General features: G+C 48.2%; 2 protein-coding genes across 2 annotated transcripts in view; one reads left to right on the top strand and one right to left on the bottom strand.

The window, feature by feature from the left end:
* The window catches only part of LOC134984107 (zinc finger protein 271-like), a 207,401-nt gene that overhangs the window by 109,580 nt on the left and 80,099 nt on the right, over window positions 1-17,722 (top strand). The gene's annotated exons all lie outside the window — the stretch shown is intronic.
* LOC134984105 (oocyte zinc finger protein XlCOF6-like) overlaps window positions 1,036-17,722 on the bottom strand; it is a 59,112-nt gene continuing 42,425 nt past the window's right edge. The window contains exon 6 of the mRNA XM_063949736.1: window positions 1,036-3,692. Coding sequence (XP_063805806.1) covers window positions 2,026-3,692 — 1,667 coding nt within the window. The 3' untranslated portion in view covers window positions 1,036-2,025. The remainder of the gene's footprint in view (window positions 3,693-17,722) is intronic.

Here is a 17,722-nt window from a genome sequence, read left to right as displayed (position 1 = left end):
CTTTACTCTGCACAACATGGATAAAATATCCTTAAAGCACAGAAACAATTCAAGTTACATAATAGAATTGCAGGTAAGTAAAACAGATTCATATCAGGAGAGCCAAAACCCTATGGGGGTCATTCAGACCCAGCAGCAATAGCGGCCCGCAGCAGTTTGATGGTGGTGGCAAAATGCACGTGCGCAGTGGCCGCACAGACACACTCAGCAGGGCGGGACCATTTTCTGGGGGGGTTGCGTGATGTCACATCTGCGTTCATCTCTTATTAACCCCCTATAAGCTTCCAGAGTGCACCTCATATCTCATCTTCTCCAAGTTACTACAAATGATATGAGATCGGTAGCAGCACTACTTTCAGGATTATTACACAGAACACACATAAAGGCTGACACAGCAAATAACAGTAACACATACAGGGGATTAATTAGAAATAAGGAAGCAGAATCATCATTAAGTCTAATTATCAACTGGTTCTGTGCGGGACCCATACACCTATTTACTGTCTCCAGCAGCCCCTGGTACTGCACTGCGGCCATCTGCCCTGTATTCCCCACTACTGCCTCCCACCGTCTCCCCCACTACTGCCACTGCCCTGTCTCCTTCCACTACTGCCCCCACCCTGTCTCCACACACAACTGCCACCCGCCCCATCTCCCCCCACTACCACCGTCTCCTTCTACTACTGCCACCGCCCTGTCTCCCCCAACTACTGCCACCCACCCTGTCTCCTCTCCACTGTCACCACCATCTCTCCCCACTACTGCCACCATCTCCCCCTCTACTGCCATCGCCTTATCTCCCCCCACTACCCCATCTCCCCCAACTAGCCCCCCACCCCTCCCACTACTGCCACCCACCCCGCCTCCCCACACTACTGCAACTGCCATGTCTCTCCCCTACAACTGCATCCACCCTGTCTCCCCCACTACTGTCACCACCCTGTCTCCCCCCACTACTGCCACCGCCCAGACTTCCCAAATGTCACCTACCCCTCCAGCTACTGCCACCCACCCTGCCTCCCCCCACTACTGCCACTGCCCTGTCTCCCCTCTGACACCTTAGCACTGCTTGGGGATATTACCCACAGACAGTGCCTCCGGCAGCCCCCGCTACAGCACTAGTGCCACCACCCTGTCTCCCCCTCTGACATCTCAGAACTTATTGGGGAATCTTGGTACTGCTGGTAACAGTCCTTCATCTGCAGGTGGAAGTAAGAAAGCAGGGCAGTAAGGAGGCAGAAGCTGCTTCTGGTACCATGGACCCTGGTCATGTAGGGCTGGGAGAGTCAGTAAGATTATGTAATAGAGTCCCCATCTTACAGGCAGCCGGGGAAGGGAGCAGAGAATGGGTGTTATGTGGCAGGAACGGGCTGGTTAGGTAACAGCCTGGCTGCTGCATTCTGTACAAGGTACAACCGATGCAATTCTTTTGCTGGGAGACCCAGGTAGAGGACATTGCAGTAGTCTATGTGTGATGATACAAGTACATGTATGACTGTAGGTAGATCTGAGGGAAATAAGTGCTGGAGTCTGGCTATGTTCCTCAGATGAGGATCTGATTGTGGCTGATACCTGATGTCTAAGTGTCACTCCACCATCCAGGACACCAAGATTCCACACAGGATCAGCATTTTGTAACTCTGAACCCCCAAGCGTAAGTCTGGTTGGTTTGCAAAGCTGAGCTGTAGCCCTGCCCTTTGTTGGTGAGCTTCTATCATAAGGACCTGTCTCACCAGGACTGAATCACAGCCAACTGGCATCACCCACACCTGGAGCTCAGCTAGACAACCATTTAGGATTGGTACTGGGTTCTCAGTACCTGGAGCAAAAGGCAGGTCATCTGCATAGCAGTGGTAGATGAGGACATGACATCTGATTATTTCACCCTGCAGTAACATGTGTATTTCAAAAGCATAGGAGATAGGATAAGAACCTTGAAGAACGCATGGCAATGATGAGTATACCCCAGAAGCTTAAAATGGTTCCTCACCTCAGAGATTTCTATTGTGTTCAACAAGAGCTGATTTATTTCTCAGAGTATAGAAATAGCCTCACACCTCTGTGAGTTCGCTGATGTCTAACAAGATGTGATTTCCAGGTAAAACATTTCCCACACTCAGAGCAAGAAAATGGCTTCTCAACTGCGTGACTTCTGTGATGTATAACAAGATCTGATTTCTGTGCAAAACATTTCCCACACTCAGAACATGGAAATGGCTTCTCACCTGTGTGACTTCTATGATGTATAACAAGATCTGATTTCCGTGCAAAACATTTCCCACATTCAGAACATGGAAATGCCTTCTCACCTGTGTGACTTCTGTGATGTATAACAAGATCTGATTCCCGTGCAAAACATTTCCCACACACAGAACATGGAAATGTCTTCTCACCTGTGTGACTTTGCTGATGTGTAACAAGTTGTGATTTCCGTGTGAAACATTTCCCACACTCAGAGCAAGAGAATGGTTTCTCACCTGTGTGACTTCTGTTATGTCTAACAAGATGTGATTTGTGTGCAAAACATTTCCCACACTCAGAACATGGAAATGGCTTCTCACCTGTGTGACTTTGCTGATGTGTAACAAGATGTGATTTTTGTGTAAAACATTTCCCGCACTCAGAGCAAGAATATGGCTTCTCACCTGTGTGACTTCTGTGATGTATAACAAGATGTGATTTACTTACACAACATTTCCCACACTCAGAGCAAGAAAACAGCTTCTCACCTGTGTGACTTCTGTGATGTAAAACAAGATCTGATTTGTGTGCAAAACATTTCCCACACTCAGAACATGGAAATGCCTTCTCACCTGTGTGACTTCTGTGATGTATAATAAGATTTGATTTCCTTGTAAAACATTTCCCACACTCAGAGCAAGAAAATGGTTTCTCACCTGTGTGACTTCTATGATGTCTAACAAGATTTAAGCTGTGTGCAAAACATTTCCCACACTCAGAACATGGAAATGACTTCTCACCTGTGTGACTTTGCTGATGTATAACAAGTTGCGATTTTTGTGTAAAACACTTCCCGCACTCAGAGCAAGAAAATGGCTTCTCACCTGTGTGACTTCTCTGATGTGTAACAAGATGTGATTTCTTTGTAAAACATTTCCCGCACTCAGAGCAAGAAAATGGCTTCTCACCTGTGTGACTTCTCTGATGTATAACAAGATCTGATTTGTATGCAAAACATTTTCCACACTCAGAACATGGAAATGCCTTCTCAGCTGTGTGACTTTGCTGATGTGTAACAAGTTGTGATTTTTGTGTAAAACATTTCCCGCACTCAGAGCAAGAAAATGGATTCTCACCTGTGTGACTTCTCTGATGTATAAAAAGATCTAATTTGTATGTAAAACATTTCCCACACTCAGAACATATCAGTGGCCTTTCACCTGCCTTACCTGTGTGTGCGTTAATAGGCTTTGTGTTCTGTGTAAAACATTTGGCATCTATAGAACAGGGAAACACTGTATCTACTGTCAGAGCTGTAACAGATGCACCAATATCAGAGTGATGAGGAGAACATTTCCCAGGATCAGAGGGATCAGCTGATAGAGCTGGATGTATAATTGGGGTAATGGGGTTATCTCCCGGAGAATCCTGTCTACTGTCATTATCTTTTATGTCACAATCCGGGAATAACATTAGAAGTCCTTCTGAGATATTCCTGCTTGTGTGTCCATCTGATGGAAATAAAATACATTATGGAAATGTGACATTTTCTGTAACAATATTAATCTTGTAAACAATAGGAGAAGATGACTCTCTGGGACACTTAATTGTAAATGTGTGTGTATAATAAAACATAAGTAACATTAAACATATGTAATATTATAATAAGACTTAGATATATCTCTCTCTTGTACTGGTAACTAACCATGAAGTATAAATGGAGATGTAGTCACTCGCCAAGTCCTATGTCAGCACCAATGTAAAACAATGAATGGGGAACATATCGTATGAATTGGAGATTCTAGCTGAACAATAACATCAGTCATATGAGCTGATGGATCAGAGAAATGTCTCCTAACGTTACTCCTGGGAGCATTGGTAAGGTAGCATTCCTTTATGTGTGTGCTCATACGCTGGTAAGCCTGTACATGTGTTACTCACCCTTATATAAGGTATATTGCTACAGCATAGTAGGTGTGGAACAAGGTACTTTACATGCAATACACCATATGATACCCTGTAATCATCATCATCATCATCTGCTAGGTTATAATCTACATTCTCTTACGTCCTAGAGGATGCTGGGGTCCATTTAATACCATGGGGTATAGACGGGTCCTTTGGGAGCCACTGGCACTTTAAGAGTTTATTAGTGTGGGCTGGCCCCTCCCTCTATGCCCCTCCTACCAGACTCAGTTTAGAAAATGTGCCCGGAGGAGCCGGTCACAGCTAGGGGAGCTCCTAGGAGTTTTCTTAGTTTTTTATTTTCTAGAGTTAGTTAGGTTACAGGAAGGCTGCTGGCAACAGCCTCCCTGCTTCGTGGGACTTAGGGGGGGGAGGAGGGACCAACTTCCTGAAGAGTTAATGGTTCTCTATTCCACTGACAGGACATTGAGCTCCTGAGGGTGCTGATCACAAGCCCACGAGGCGACTGCTCACTCCCGCAGCACGGCCGCCACCCCCTAACAGAGCCAGAAGAAAGAAAAGTGGGGAGTACAGCGCCGGCATCCCAGTTAGCGGGTCGCCGGCGGATATGGCGGCACAAGGGTGGGAGCGCAGCTCTGACAGGCTGCGCTCCAGGAAGGCTCAGCAACACACAGTGTAGGCGCTTTGAGGAGCGTCCTGAGCCAGCGCTGATAAACCCTACACTGGTCACACAGCTAACAGGGGCTAATCCCCCTGTTAGCACTAAAATCCTCAGGCCAGTATAAACAATTAGTGCGGGAAACCGGGCGCCATTACAAGGGGCGGGGCTTCCTCTCAGAGCGGATCCAGCACTCACCAGCGCCATTTTCTCCCTGCAGATCATAGGAACTAGGACACTGACAGGGAGCGCTGCCCTCCCTATTAAGGTTAGTCAGCGACAGGCTTTTATCATAATAACTGCCTACAGGGGCGATGTGTGGCTGGCTCCTTATACTCTGTGACTCTCTGAAGGTACTCTGGGGGAAACTGTGTCTGACATTTTCCTGTGTGTGTGTGTGTGTGTGTGTGTGTGTGTGTGTGTGTGTGTGTGTATATCCACATTACCATGTCTAAGGACTCTGTGTCCTGTGCTGCAGAGTGTGTATCTTCTCCTGAGGAGTCTATTCCATGTACTCAGGACTGCAATGTGCTGTCTCAGCCTTCTGAATCCAAACCACCATGGGTGGATTCTTTAAGTGGAATGATATCCAAGATTTCAAGAAAGATGTCACATAATGAGAAAGAGACGCAGGTTTTGAGACAATCTGTGGTGGGTTTGAAGTATTCAGCTCCCACTACTTCATCTAAAACCCCACCTACATACCCAAAAAATGTACACTTGCCCAGATAATACAAGCTGACACTGATACCGATAGAGGACGGTGATGGGGATATGAAGGGGGGATGCATCCCCTGCTAAAGGGGTGCAACTAATGACTGAAGCCATTAGGGATGTTTTGCATATTTCTGAGAAAGTTCCGGAACAAGTAGAGGAATCTTATTTTACAGTAAATAAGAAATCCTCGCTTACCTTCCCTGCTTCCAAGGAGTTAAACTCCTTGTTTGAAAAATCCTGGGAAAACTCAGAGAAAAAATTACAGATCCCTAAAAGAATTCTCATTGCTTTCCCTTTCCCTGAAGAGGATAGGAAGAAGTCGGAAAACCCACCTATAGTAGACTCTTTTGTATCTAGGCTGTCTAAAAAGGTGGTTTTACCTGTCCCTGGTTCAACCGCCTTAAAGGAGCCGGCTGATCGCAAGACTGAGATTACGCTCAAATCACTATACACAGCTACAGGCGTGGCTTTAAAGCCCACTATTGCTTGTGCATGGATTTCTAAAGCCATAGTAAAGTGGTCAGGCACATTACTAGAGGACTTAGATACTATGGATAGGAGTGACATTGACTTGTTTTTACGTCACATACAGGATTCTGCAGGTTTCATGGTGGAGGCCATGAAGGACATTGGCCTGCTACTTCCATGGCTGTCTCGACACGCAGAGGACTCTGGCTACGCCAATGGACTGCGGATGCAGTATCCAAGAAAAGTGTGGAGAACCTGCCATTCACAGGTCAGGCACTATTTGGGGACGCATTGGATGCGTGGATTTCCACGGCGACTGCGGGTAAGTCAACATTTCTTCCCTCCGCAGCAGCCCCAGGTAGAAAATCTTATCCTACACCTACACTGCAGTCCTTTTGGACTGCAAAATTAAAAAAAAATCCAAACCCCTTCCAACCTTCTTTAGAGGAGGTCGGGGAAGATCTAAAAAACCTGCACCAACAGGTTCCCAGGAACAGAAACCAGGTTCTACTTCCTACAAATATTCAGCATGACGATGGACCTCTCAGCCTGGAGATCAGGAAGGTGGGATCGAGACTAAAAGATTTCAGTCACGTCTGGGTGTCATCATGCCTAGACCCCTGGGTGAAGGATATTGTTACCTAGGGGTACAGACTGGAGTTTCAGGAACTCCCACCTCACAGATTCTTCAAATCAGGCTTACCAGCTTTGCTGACAGAAAGTGCTGTCCTACAGGAAGCCATTAAAAAATTGGTACGAACAAATGTCATTGTTCCAGTTCCACCTCACCCAAAAACCAAGGGTTATTACTCAAACCTGTTTGTGGTAGCAAAACCGGAAAGTTCGGTAAGGCCTATATTGAACCTGAAGTCGTTGAACCCCTACTTGAGGGTTTTCCAATTCAAGATGGAGTCTCTGAGAGCGGTGATCAAAGTTCTGGAGGAGGGGGAATTCCTAGTATCCCTGGTTATCAAGGATACGTACCTTCACATTCCGATCTGGCCACCTTACTAGGCCTATCTACGGTTTGCACTACAGGACTGTCACTATCAGTTCCAGATGTTGCCATTGGCCTCTCCACAGCACCGAGGGTGTTCACCAAGGTCATGGCGGAGATGATGCTCCTCCTACGCAAACATAATTCCATATCTGGATGATCTGCTGATTGCAACAGCTTCTCCTTGAAAGATGCCTCTGAGTAATGCGCTCTCAACTCAACTACTCTGGGATCATGGGTGAATCCTGAACCTTCCAAAGTTACATTTGTAACGGACAAGGAGACTGCCCTTCCTGGGGATGATACTCGACACGGTAGTGCAGAGGGTGTTTCTACCAGTGGAGAAAGCATTGGTGATCCAATCAATGGTCCGGGATGTCTTGAAACCTCCCTGGGTATCGGTTCATCGGTGCATTCGCCTTCTGGGGAAGATGGTAGCCTCCTATGAGGCTCTACAATATGGAAGATTCCATGCACAGTTCTTCCAGCTGGATCTCCTGGACAAGTGGTCGGGATCACATCTTCACATGAACCAATGGATATGCCTGTTGCCGAAAGCCAGAATTTCACTACTTTGGTGGCTGCAAACTTCTCACCTGCTCGAGGGTTGCAGGTTCGGGATTCAGAATTGGATTCTTCTAACCACGGATCCACGGTTCTACAAGCGGCTCATCTTTTGCAAGATCGAGCCATTCAGGTTTAGTCGGACAATGTCACAAGCCGTGTCCTACATAAACAGGCAGGGTGAAACGAAGAGCAGGGCTGCAATGACAGAGGTAACAAGAATCCTCCTCTGGGCAGAAAGACAGGCGCTGTCGGCGATCTTAATTCCAGGAGTGGACAATTGGGAAGCGGACTTCCTCAGCAGACAAGATCTCCATTCAGGAGAATGGGGCCTCCACCTGGAGGTATTCACAGAAGTAACACACCGATGAGGTATACCTCAGATAGACATGATGGCCTCTCACCTCAACAAGAAGCTTCAGAGGTACTATCCCAGGTCACGAGACCCAACCGGCAGTGGACGCCCTGGTGACTCCGGTGGGTGTTCCAGTCAGTGTATGTGTTCCTTCCGCTTCCACTCATCCCAAGGATTCTCAAACTAATAAAAAGATCAAGAGTTCCGGCGATCCTCATTGCTCTGGACTGGCCAAGGCGGGCTTGGTACTCGGATCTTTTGCTGGAGGATCCGAGGCCTCTTCGTGAGGACCTTCTACTGCAGGGGCTGTTCGCCTATCAAGACTTACCGGGGCTACGTTTGACGGCATGGAGGTTGAACGCCAGATCTTAGCTTGGAAGGGCATTCCGAATAAGGTTATACCTACTCTGATCCAAGTTAGGAAGGGGGTAACGTCTAAGCATTACCATCGGATTTGGAAAAAGTATGTGTCTTAGTGTGAATCCAAGAAGTTTTCTACGGTGGAGTTTCAACTGGGACATTTTCTCCTCTTTCTGCAAGCAGCTGTGGATGTTGGCCTACGCTTGGGCTCCATCAAGGTCTAGATTTTGGCAATGTCTATTTTCTTCCAGAAACAATTGACTGTTATCCCTGAGGTTCAGACTTTCTTGAAAGGAGTTCTGCACATCCAACCACCCTTTGTGCCTCCTATGGCACCTTGGGATCTTAATGTGGTGCTGCAGTTCCTGCAATCGGATTGGTTCGAACCTTTACAGGAGGTGGACGTAAAGTTTCTTACTTGGAAGGCGGTCACGTTGTTGGCCTTGGCTTCTGCCAGACGTGTGTCAGAATTGGGGGGCATTGTCGCACAAGAGCCGCTACTAGATTTTCCATGAAGATAGAGCTGAGCTCAGAACGCATCAGCAATTTCTCCCTAAGGTTGTGTCAGCTTTTCATATTAACCAACCTATTGTGGTGCCAGTGGCTACTGACACCTCAATTACCTCAAAGTCCTTGAATGTCGTGCGGGCTTTGAAAATCTATGTGAAGAGAACTCGTCACAGGAAGTCGGACGCACTATTTGTACTTTATCATCCCAACAAGATTGGGTGTCCTGCTTCTAAGCAGACAATTTCTCGCTGGATCAGGCTTACTATCCAGCATGCTTATTCCACGGCAGGATTGCCAATTCCAAAATCTGTTCAGGCATGCTCTACCCGTAAAGTGGGTTCTTCCTGGGCAGCTGCCCAGGGTGTCTCAGCTATTCAGCTTTGCCGAGCAGCTACTTGGTCAGGGTTGAACACGTTTGCTAAGTTTTACAGGTTCTATACTTTGACCTCTGAGGACCTCAAGTTTGGTCAATCAGTTCTGCAGGAACCTCAGCACTCTCCCTCCTGTACTGGGAGCTTTGGCACATCCCCATGGTACTAAATGGACTCCAGCGTCCTCTAGGACGTAACAGAAAATAGGATTTTAATTACCTACCGGTAAATCCTTTTCTGATAGTCCATAGAGGATGCTGGGCACCCGCCCTGTGCTTTCGTATTACTGCATTGTTACTTGGTTCAGTATTGTTGGTTTAGCCGTTGCTGAATTGTTCCAAGTTGGTTAGTTTGGCTTTCCTTTTTGTTATGTGTGAGCTGGTGTGAATCTCACCACTATCTGTGTATTTCCTTCTCTCGAAGTATGTCCGTCTCCTCGGGCACAGTTTGTAGACTGAGTCTGGTAGGAGGGGCATAGAGGGAAACCAGCCCACACTATTAAACTCTTAAAGTGCCAGTGGCTCCCAAAGGATCCGTCTATACCCCATGGTACTAAATGGACCCCAGCATCCTCTACAGACTACGTGAAAAGTATTTTCGGTAAGTAATTAAAATCCTATTTTTACATCCCCATCATCAGTGTCTTACCTCTATAGTCTCAATAGTAATAAGGATAATGTGTGTACAGTAAGTATGATACAGAGAATTACATATCAGAATCTATACAGCTGCCGCCATACTTCTGCTTCTCATACGTGTGCTACTGGCAGCAGTGAACATCTGAGTGAGAGTGCAGGGAAGACAGCAGAGTCTGATGAGAAAGAGATTGGATCTGCCTTTGCAGGGATGTACCACACCTGTCACCCCTGTTAGTATATAAAATAATAAATAAGAGGAGCGTGGTCCATCCAGACGTGCTTTCTGGAGATCTCCTCTCTAAGTGGCTTCTTATCTACCCTACCTAATAGCTCTCAGCCGCTGCAGGGACCAAAACCCAATTTATTAAGTCCCCCACTCCTACTGTCCTAAAGCCGCTCGCTCCAGGCACCATTCGCTGCCGCAGCCTAGTGATGCCTATGAAGCCACGGGCTGTATTCTGGGGCTATGTGCGCCCATTCTTTCCTGCAGGCTCCAGACACCTGACTGGAAGGCACTTTTGGCTCAGGCAGGAGTACTTGCTCTCCAGATAACACTGGTGCGCAGCTCCCCCTACTGCTGAGGACAGAACGGGCTGCCCACAGTCACCGGAGCCCAGCGGTGATATTGGGAACTGAGATGGCTGCCATTTTGTATCATGGTGCCCAGCCATCGCATGCTTTGTCTTCTGCCTTCAATAAGGTTTAATATAAATAAGTGTCCTGACGGCTGGACCGGGGTCACTACACTAAATTGAAGCATTTCTAGTGGAATTTCTCGGTCATTATTGTGTTATTTGAGTTGCATTACATCAGGTTTACTTTTGAACGGAGTCATCTTGAAGTAACCTCCTGACAGCGTACTACTGCTCCTTTTATTTATAGATCGTTTGTATTTTCCTATCTCTGAGAGGTCAGTCTCTTTGTAGCCGGCTTATCATGCCTCCAAAAAAGGTTAAAAAGGTACCAAATCGGCCCCACCTGTCCATCTCTTTGGTACCTCGAATTCAGGTGGTTCTTCTGAGACCACTACAACATCATTTGCTTCTTCTTGTCAGACGCACAGCCCAGCTGTAATGGTTAAAGACGTTTTAAGACACTCTAGATGGTCCTGTTACTCAATGCTCTATACATTCTATGTCCTCTATAATTCACAGCTCCGCCAGATTCTCCCGTAGCACCATGGGTTAGGAGGAGAGGGGCAGATGCTGGGACACTGTTGGAGTGATGACAGGCACGCGTTCCGTGTATTCCCTGCTGCTACGACTCAGGGCTTCAACGGCCAGACAGTAGGGGAAGGCAGGCTACGGGCTGGTGAGCTGACAAACCTGACGCGTCCCTGCTGAGGCCACCAATCCCCGTAGTATGCGCCGCATCAGATGCCAGGAGAGCAGCTCAGCTCAGTGTCTCCAGCTGCAGTCACCTCTGATCCCCAGTCAGCCTCTCCACAAGACTCCAACAGAACAGCTAGGCACAAGAGTGGACAGCCCTCGATGAGTAGCAGCGCTACCTCGCTGAGGTCCAGGCTGTGGTGGGATCACTGCACAACTTCAGTCCGCAGCTGCGGATCCAGGTGTAGGCCACAACCTGCAAAAGCCTAATGAATGGCTCCCCGGCTCTGCAACCTACACACTGGGGTGTCAAAACACACAGAGGGGCAAGAAATGGCCTGAAAGAGCCCGTAGGACAGCTGTAAAAGGCAGAAAGGACCTATATGAAGCAGGAGCTCCTTTATCCTGCTTCCTGCTGCCTTTCCAGTCACCCCCCCCCCCGTGACATCATTTATTGATGTTGAAAACAAAAGTAATGTAGATTTTCGCACCAATCTAAGACCTGCGAATCTACTTTGGGAGCCACCTCCCTTTTTGTTTTTTTTAAACAGTCCCCAGCTGGACGAGGATAATTGGAATTCCATTTCTTGGAATTCTAACTTCCTACTGGGCGTAACCCAAAATTTCCATCAGCTGTTTTGGGATGGTTAAACACAGTTGCCTTAGTTTTTTTAACACAGGCTCTGCTGCCTCTTCTAAGGATAGAATGGCTTACGTAGCACTAATTAGCTCAGGTATGTCCACTGAGCTGAGACCTTCTGAAGTGCAATGAGTCCTCATCCTCCAACGAATCCTCATCTAAAACATGTGTAGACTGTGAAGATGTTGTATCATGTCTATGTGATTTACTTACCACCAGCCTTTCAGCCTGCTTTTTTGAGAGTCTGACAATTCCTTAGGTGTATAAATCTCAGAATGAATGTTGCATGTAAGGGTTAATAGGGAAACCTATCACTGGTATAGGAGCTGGTATAAACTGCTCAGCTACATTGGATAATGTCTGTGCAAAGTAGCCCATGAAGGTTCACCAGAACCTGTGCCTGCCTCACTGTACACGTGGGTAAGCGTTGTAGCGACCCGGCGGGGAGTTGTTGGAGCGACTCTGAGGTGCGTATAAGATTCTTAGAAAGATCACTCAAAAAAAATAGTAATACTATAAAAATAAGAATTTACTTACCGATAATTCTATTTCTCGTAGTCCGTAGTGGATGCTGGGAACTCCGTAAGGACCATGGGGAATAGCGGCTCCGCAGGAGACTGGGCACAAAAGTAAAGCTTTAGGACTACCTGGTGTGCACTGGCTCCTCCCCCTATGACCCTCCTCCAAGCCTCAGTTAGGATACTGTGCCCGGACGAGCGTACACAATAAGGAAGGATTTTGAATCCCGGGTAAGACTCATACCAGCCACACCAATCACACCGTACAACCTGTGATCTGAACCCAGTTAACAGCATGATAACAGAGGAGCCCCTGAAAAGATGGCTCACAACAATAATAACCCGATTTTTGTAACAATAACTATGTACAAGTATTGCAGAAAATCCGCACTTGGGATGGGCGCCCAGCATCCACTACGGACTACGAGAAATAGAATTATCGGTAAGTAAATTCTTATTTTCTCTGACGTCCTAGTGGATGCTGGGAACTCCGTAAGGACCATGGGGATTATACCAAAGCTCCCAAACGGGCGGGAGAGTGCGGATGACTCTGCAGCACCGAATGAGAGAACTCCAGGTCCTCCTCAGCCAGGGTATCAAATTTGTAGAATTTAGCAAATGTGTTTGCCCCTGACCAAGTAGCTGCTCGGCAAAGTTGTAAAGCCGAGACCCCTCGGGCAGCCGCCCAAGATGAACCCACCTTCCTTGTGGAATGGGCTTTTACAGATTTTGGCTGTGGCAGGCCTGCCACAGAATGTGCAAGCTGAATTGTACTACAAATCCAACGAGCAATAGTCTGCTTAGAAGCAGGAGCACCCAGCTTGTTGGGTGCATACAGGATAAACAGCGAGTCAGATTTTCTGACTCCAGCCGTCCTGGAAACATATATTTTCAGGGCCCTGACTACGTCCAGCAACTTGGAGTCCTCCAAGTCCCTAGTAGCCGCAGGTACCACAATAGGCTGGTTCAAGTGAAACGCTGAAACCACCTTAGGGAGAAATTGAGGACGAGTCCTCAATTCTGCCCTGTCCGTATGAAAAATTAGGTAAGGGCTTTTATAGGATAAAGCCGCCAATTCTGAGACACGCCTGGCTGAAGCCAGGGCCAACAGCATTACCACTTTCCATGTGAGATATTTTAAGTCCACAGTGGTGAGTGGTTCAAACCAATGTGATTTTAGGAACCCCAAAACTACATTGAGATCCCAAGGTGCCACTGGAGGCACAAAAGGAGGCTGTATATGCAGTACCCCCTTGACAAACGTCTGAACTTCAGGAACTGAAGCCAGTTCTTTCTGGAAGAAAATCGACAGGGCCCAAATTTGAACCTTAATGGACCCTAATTTTAGGCCCATAGACAGTCCTGTTTGCAGGAAATGCAGGAAACGACCCAGTTGAAATTCCTCTGTAGGGGCCTTCCTGGCCTCGCACCACACAACATATTTACGCCAAATACGGTGATAATGCTGTACGGTTACATCCTTCCTGGCTTTGATCAGGGTAGGGATGACTTCATCCGGAATGCCTTTTTCCTTTAGGATCCGGCGTTCAACCACCATGCCGTCAAACGCAGCCGCGGTAAGTCTTGGAACAGACCGGATCCCTGCTGAAGCAGGTCCCTTCTTAGAGGTAGAGGCCACGGGTCCTCTGTGAGCATCTCTTGAAGTTCCGGGTACCAAGTCCTTCTTGGCCAATCCGGAGCCACGAGTATAGTCCTTACTCCTCTCCTTCTTATGATTCTCAGTACCTTGGGTATGAGAGGCAGAGGAGGGAACACATACACTGACTGGTACACCCACGGTGTTACCAGAGCGTCCACAGCTATTGCCTGAGGGTCCCTTGACCTGGCGCAATACCTGTCTAGTTTTTTGTTGAGGCGGGACGCCATCATGTCCACCTTTGGTTTTTCCCAACGGTTCACAATCATGTGGAAGACTTCTGGGTGAAGTCCCCACTCTCCCGGGTGGAGGTCGTGTCTGCTGAGGAAGTCTGCTTCCCAGTTGTCCACTCCCGGAATGAACACTGCTGACAGTGCTATCACATGATTTTCCGCCCAGCGAAGAATCCTTGCAGCTTCTGCCATTGCCCTCCTGCTTCTTGTGCCGCCCTGTCTGTTTACGTGGGCGACTGCCGTGATGTTGTCTGACTGGATCAGCACCGGCTGACCTTGAAGCAGAGGTCTTGCTAGGCTTAGAGCATTGTAGATGGCCCTTAGCTCCAGGATATTTATGTGAAGTGATGTCTCCAGGCTTGACCACAAGCCCTGGAAATTTCTTCCCTGTGTGACTGCTCCCCAGCCTCTCAGGCTGGCATCCGTGGTCACCAGGACCCAGTCCTGAATGCCGAATCTGCGGCCCTCTAGAAGATGAGCACTCTGCAACCACCACAGGAGAGACACCCTTGTCCTTGGTGACAAGATTATCCGCTTATGCATCTGAAGATGCGACCCGGACCATTTGTCTAGCAGATCCCACTGGAAGGTTCTTGCGTGGAATCTGCCGAATGGGATTGCTTCGTAAGAAGCCACCATCTTTCCCAGGACCCTTGTGCATTGATGCACTGAGACTTGGCCTGGTTTTAGGAGATTTCTCACTAGTTCGGATAACTCCCTGGCTTTCTCCTCCGGGAGAAACACCTTTTTCTGGACTGTGTGCAGGATCATCCCTAGGAATAGAAGTCGTGTCGTCGGGATCAGCTGCGATTTTGGAATATTGAGAATCCAACCGTGCTGGCGCAGCACTATCTGAGATAGTGCTACCCCGACTTCCCACTGTTCCCTGGATCTTGCCCTTATCAGGAGATCGTCCAAGTAAGGGATAACTAAAACTCCCTTCCTTCGAAGGAGTATCATCATTTCGGCCATTACCTTGGTAAAGACCCGGGGTGCCGTGGACAATCCAAACGGCAGCGTCTGAAACTGATAGTGACAGTTCTGTACCACAAACCTGAGGTACCCTTGGTGAGAAGGGTAAATTGGGACATGTAGGTAAGCATCTTTGATGTCCAGAGACACCATATAGTCCCCTTCTTCCAGGTTTGCAATCACTGCTCTGAGTGACTCCATCTTGAATTTGAACCTTTGTATGTAAGTGTTCAAGGATTTTAGATTTAAAATTGGTCTCACCGAGCCGTCCGGCTTCGGTACCACAAATAGTGTGGAATAGTACCCCTTTCCCTGTTGTAGGAGGGGTACCTTGATTATCACCTGCTGGGAATACAGCTTGTGAATGGCTTCCAATACTGCCTCCCTGTCTGAGGGAGACGTCGGTAAAGCAGACTTTAGAAAACGGCGAGGGGGAGACGTCTCGAATTCCAATTTGTACCCCTGAGATACCACCTGAAGGATCCAGGGGTCCACTTGCGAGTGGGCCCACTGCGCACTGAACTTCTTGAGACGGGCCCCCACCGTGCCTGAGTCCGCTTGTAAAGCCCCAGCGTCATGCTGAGGACTTTGCGGAGGCGGGAGAGGGCTTTTGTTCCTGGGAACTGGCTGTTTGCTGCAGCCTTTTTCCTCTCCCTCTGCCACGGGGCAGAAATGAGGCGCCTTTTGCCCGCTTGCCCTTATGGGGCTGAAAGGACTGCGCCTGATAATACGGCGTCTTCTTAGGTTGAGAAGCTACCTGGGGTAAAAATGTGGATTTTCCAGCAGTTGCCGTGGCTACCAGGTCTGATAGACCTACCCCAAATAACTCCTCCCCCTTATAAGGCAATACTTCCATGTGCCTTTTAGAATCCGCATCACCTGACCACTGCCGCGTCCATAAACCTCTTCTTGCAGAAATGGACAGCGCGCTAACTCTTGATGCCAGTCGGCAAATATCCCTCTGTGCATCACGCATATATAGAAATGCATCCTTCAAATGCTCTATAGTCAGTAATATACTGTCCCTATCTAGGGTATCAATATTTTCAGTCAGGGAATCCGACCACGGCACGCCCGCACTGCACATCCAGGCTGAGGCGATTGCTGGTCGCAGTATAACACCCGTGTGAGTGTATATACATTTTAGGATATTCTCCAGCTTTCTATCGGCAGGTTCCTTTAGGGCGGCCGTATCAGGAGAGGGTAGTGCTACCTGTTTAGACAAGCGTGTGAGCGCTTTATCCACCCTAGGGGGTGTTTCCCAACGTGCCCTATCCTCTGGCGGGAAAGGGTATGATGCCAATAACCTTTTAGGAATTATCAGTTTTTTATCGGGGGAAACCCACGCCTCATCACACACTTCATTTAATTCCTCGGATACAGGAAAAACTACAGGCAGTTTTTTCTCACCAAACATAATACCCTTTTTAGTGGTACTTGTATTATCAGAGATATGCAATACATTTTTCATTGCTTCAATCATGTAACGTGTGGCCCTAGTGGAAGTCACGTTTGTCTCCTCATCATCGACACTGGAGTCAGTATCCGTGTCTGTGTCTGCCATTTGAGGTAACGGGCGTTTTAAAGCCCCTGATGGCGTTTGAGACCCCTGGACAGGCACAAGCTGAGTAGCCGGCTGTCTCATGTCGTCAACTGTCTTTCGTAAAGAGCTGACACTGTCACGCAATTCCTTCCATAAGCTCATCCACTCAGGTGTCGACTCCCTAGGGGGTGACAACTCTATAATAGGCAATTGCTCCGCCTCCATCTCATTTTCCTCCTCAAACATGTCGACACAATCGTACCGACACACCGCACACACACAGGGAATGCTCTGATAGAGGACAGGACCCCACTAGCCCTTTGGGGAGACAGAGGGAGAGTATGCCAGCACACACCAGAGCGCTATATATATACTGGGATAACACTATACAGAGTGTTTTTCCCCTTATAGCTGCTGTTTTGTATTATTACTGCGCCTAATTAGTGCCCCCCCCCCCCCTCTTGTTTTACCCTTTTCTGTAGTGCAGGACTGCAGGGGAGAGTCAGGGAGACGTCCTTCCAGCGGAGCTGTGATGGAAAATGGCGCCCGTGTGCTGAGGAGATAGGCTCCGCCCCCTTCTCGGCGGCCTTTTCTCCCGCTTTTTGGTGAGTTCTGGCAGGGGTTAAAATACATCCATATAGCCCTGGGGGTTATATGTGGTGTATTTTTGCCAGCCAAGGTGTTTACATTGCTGCTCAGGGCGCCCCCCCCTAGTGCCCTACACCCTCAGTGACCGAAGTGTGAAGTGTGCCTGAGTAACAATGGCGCACAGCTGCAGTGCTGTGCGCTACCTTGTTGAAGACTGATGTCTTCTGCCGCCGATTTTTCCGGACCTCTTCTTGCTTCTGGCTCTGTAAGGGGGCCGGCGGCGCGGCTCTGGGACCGAGCTCCGATGCTGGGCCTGTGTTCGGTCCCTCTGAAGCTAATGGTGTCCAGTAGCCTAAGAAGCCCAAGCTGGCTGCAAGCAGGCAGGTTCGCTTCTTCTCCCCTTAGTCCCTCGATGCAGTGAGCCTGTTGCCAGCAGGTCTCACTGAAAATAAAAAACCTAAAACTAAACTTTCACTAAGAAGCTCAGGAGAGCCCCTA

This window comes from Pseudophryne corroboree, assembly GCF_028390025.1.
Source record: "Pseudophryne corroboree isolate aPseCor3 chromosome 3 unlocalized genomic scaffold, aPseCor3.hap2 SUPER_3_unloc_36, whole genome shotgun sequence".
In the NCBI taxonomy this organism is placed as follows: Eukaryota; Metazoa; Chordata; class Amphibia; order Anura; family Myobatrachidae; genus Pseudophryne; species Pseudophryne corroboree.
This window is presented reverse-complemented; position numbering and strand designations above follow the sequence as displayed.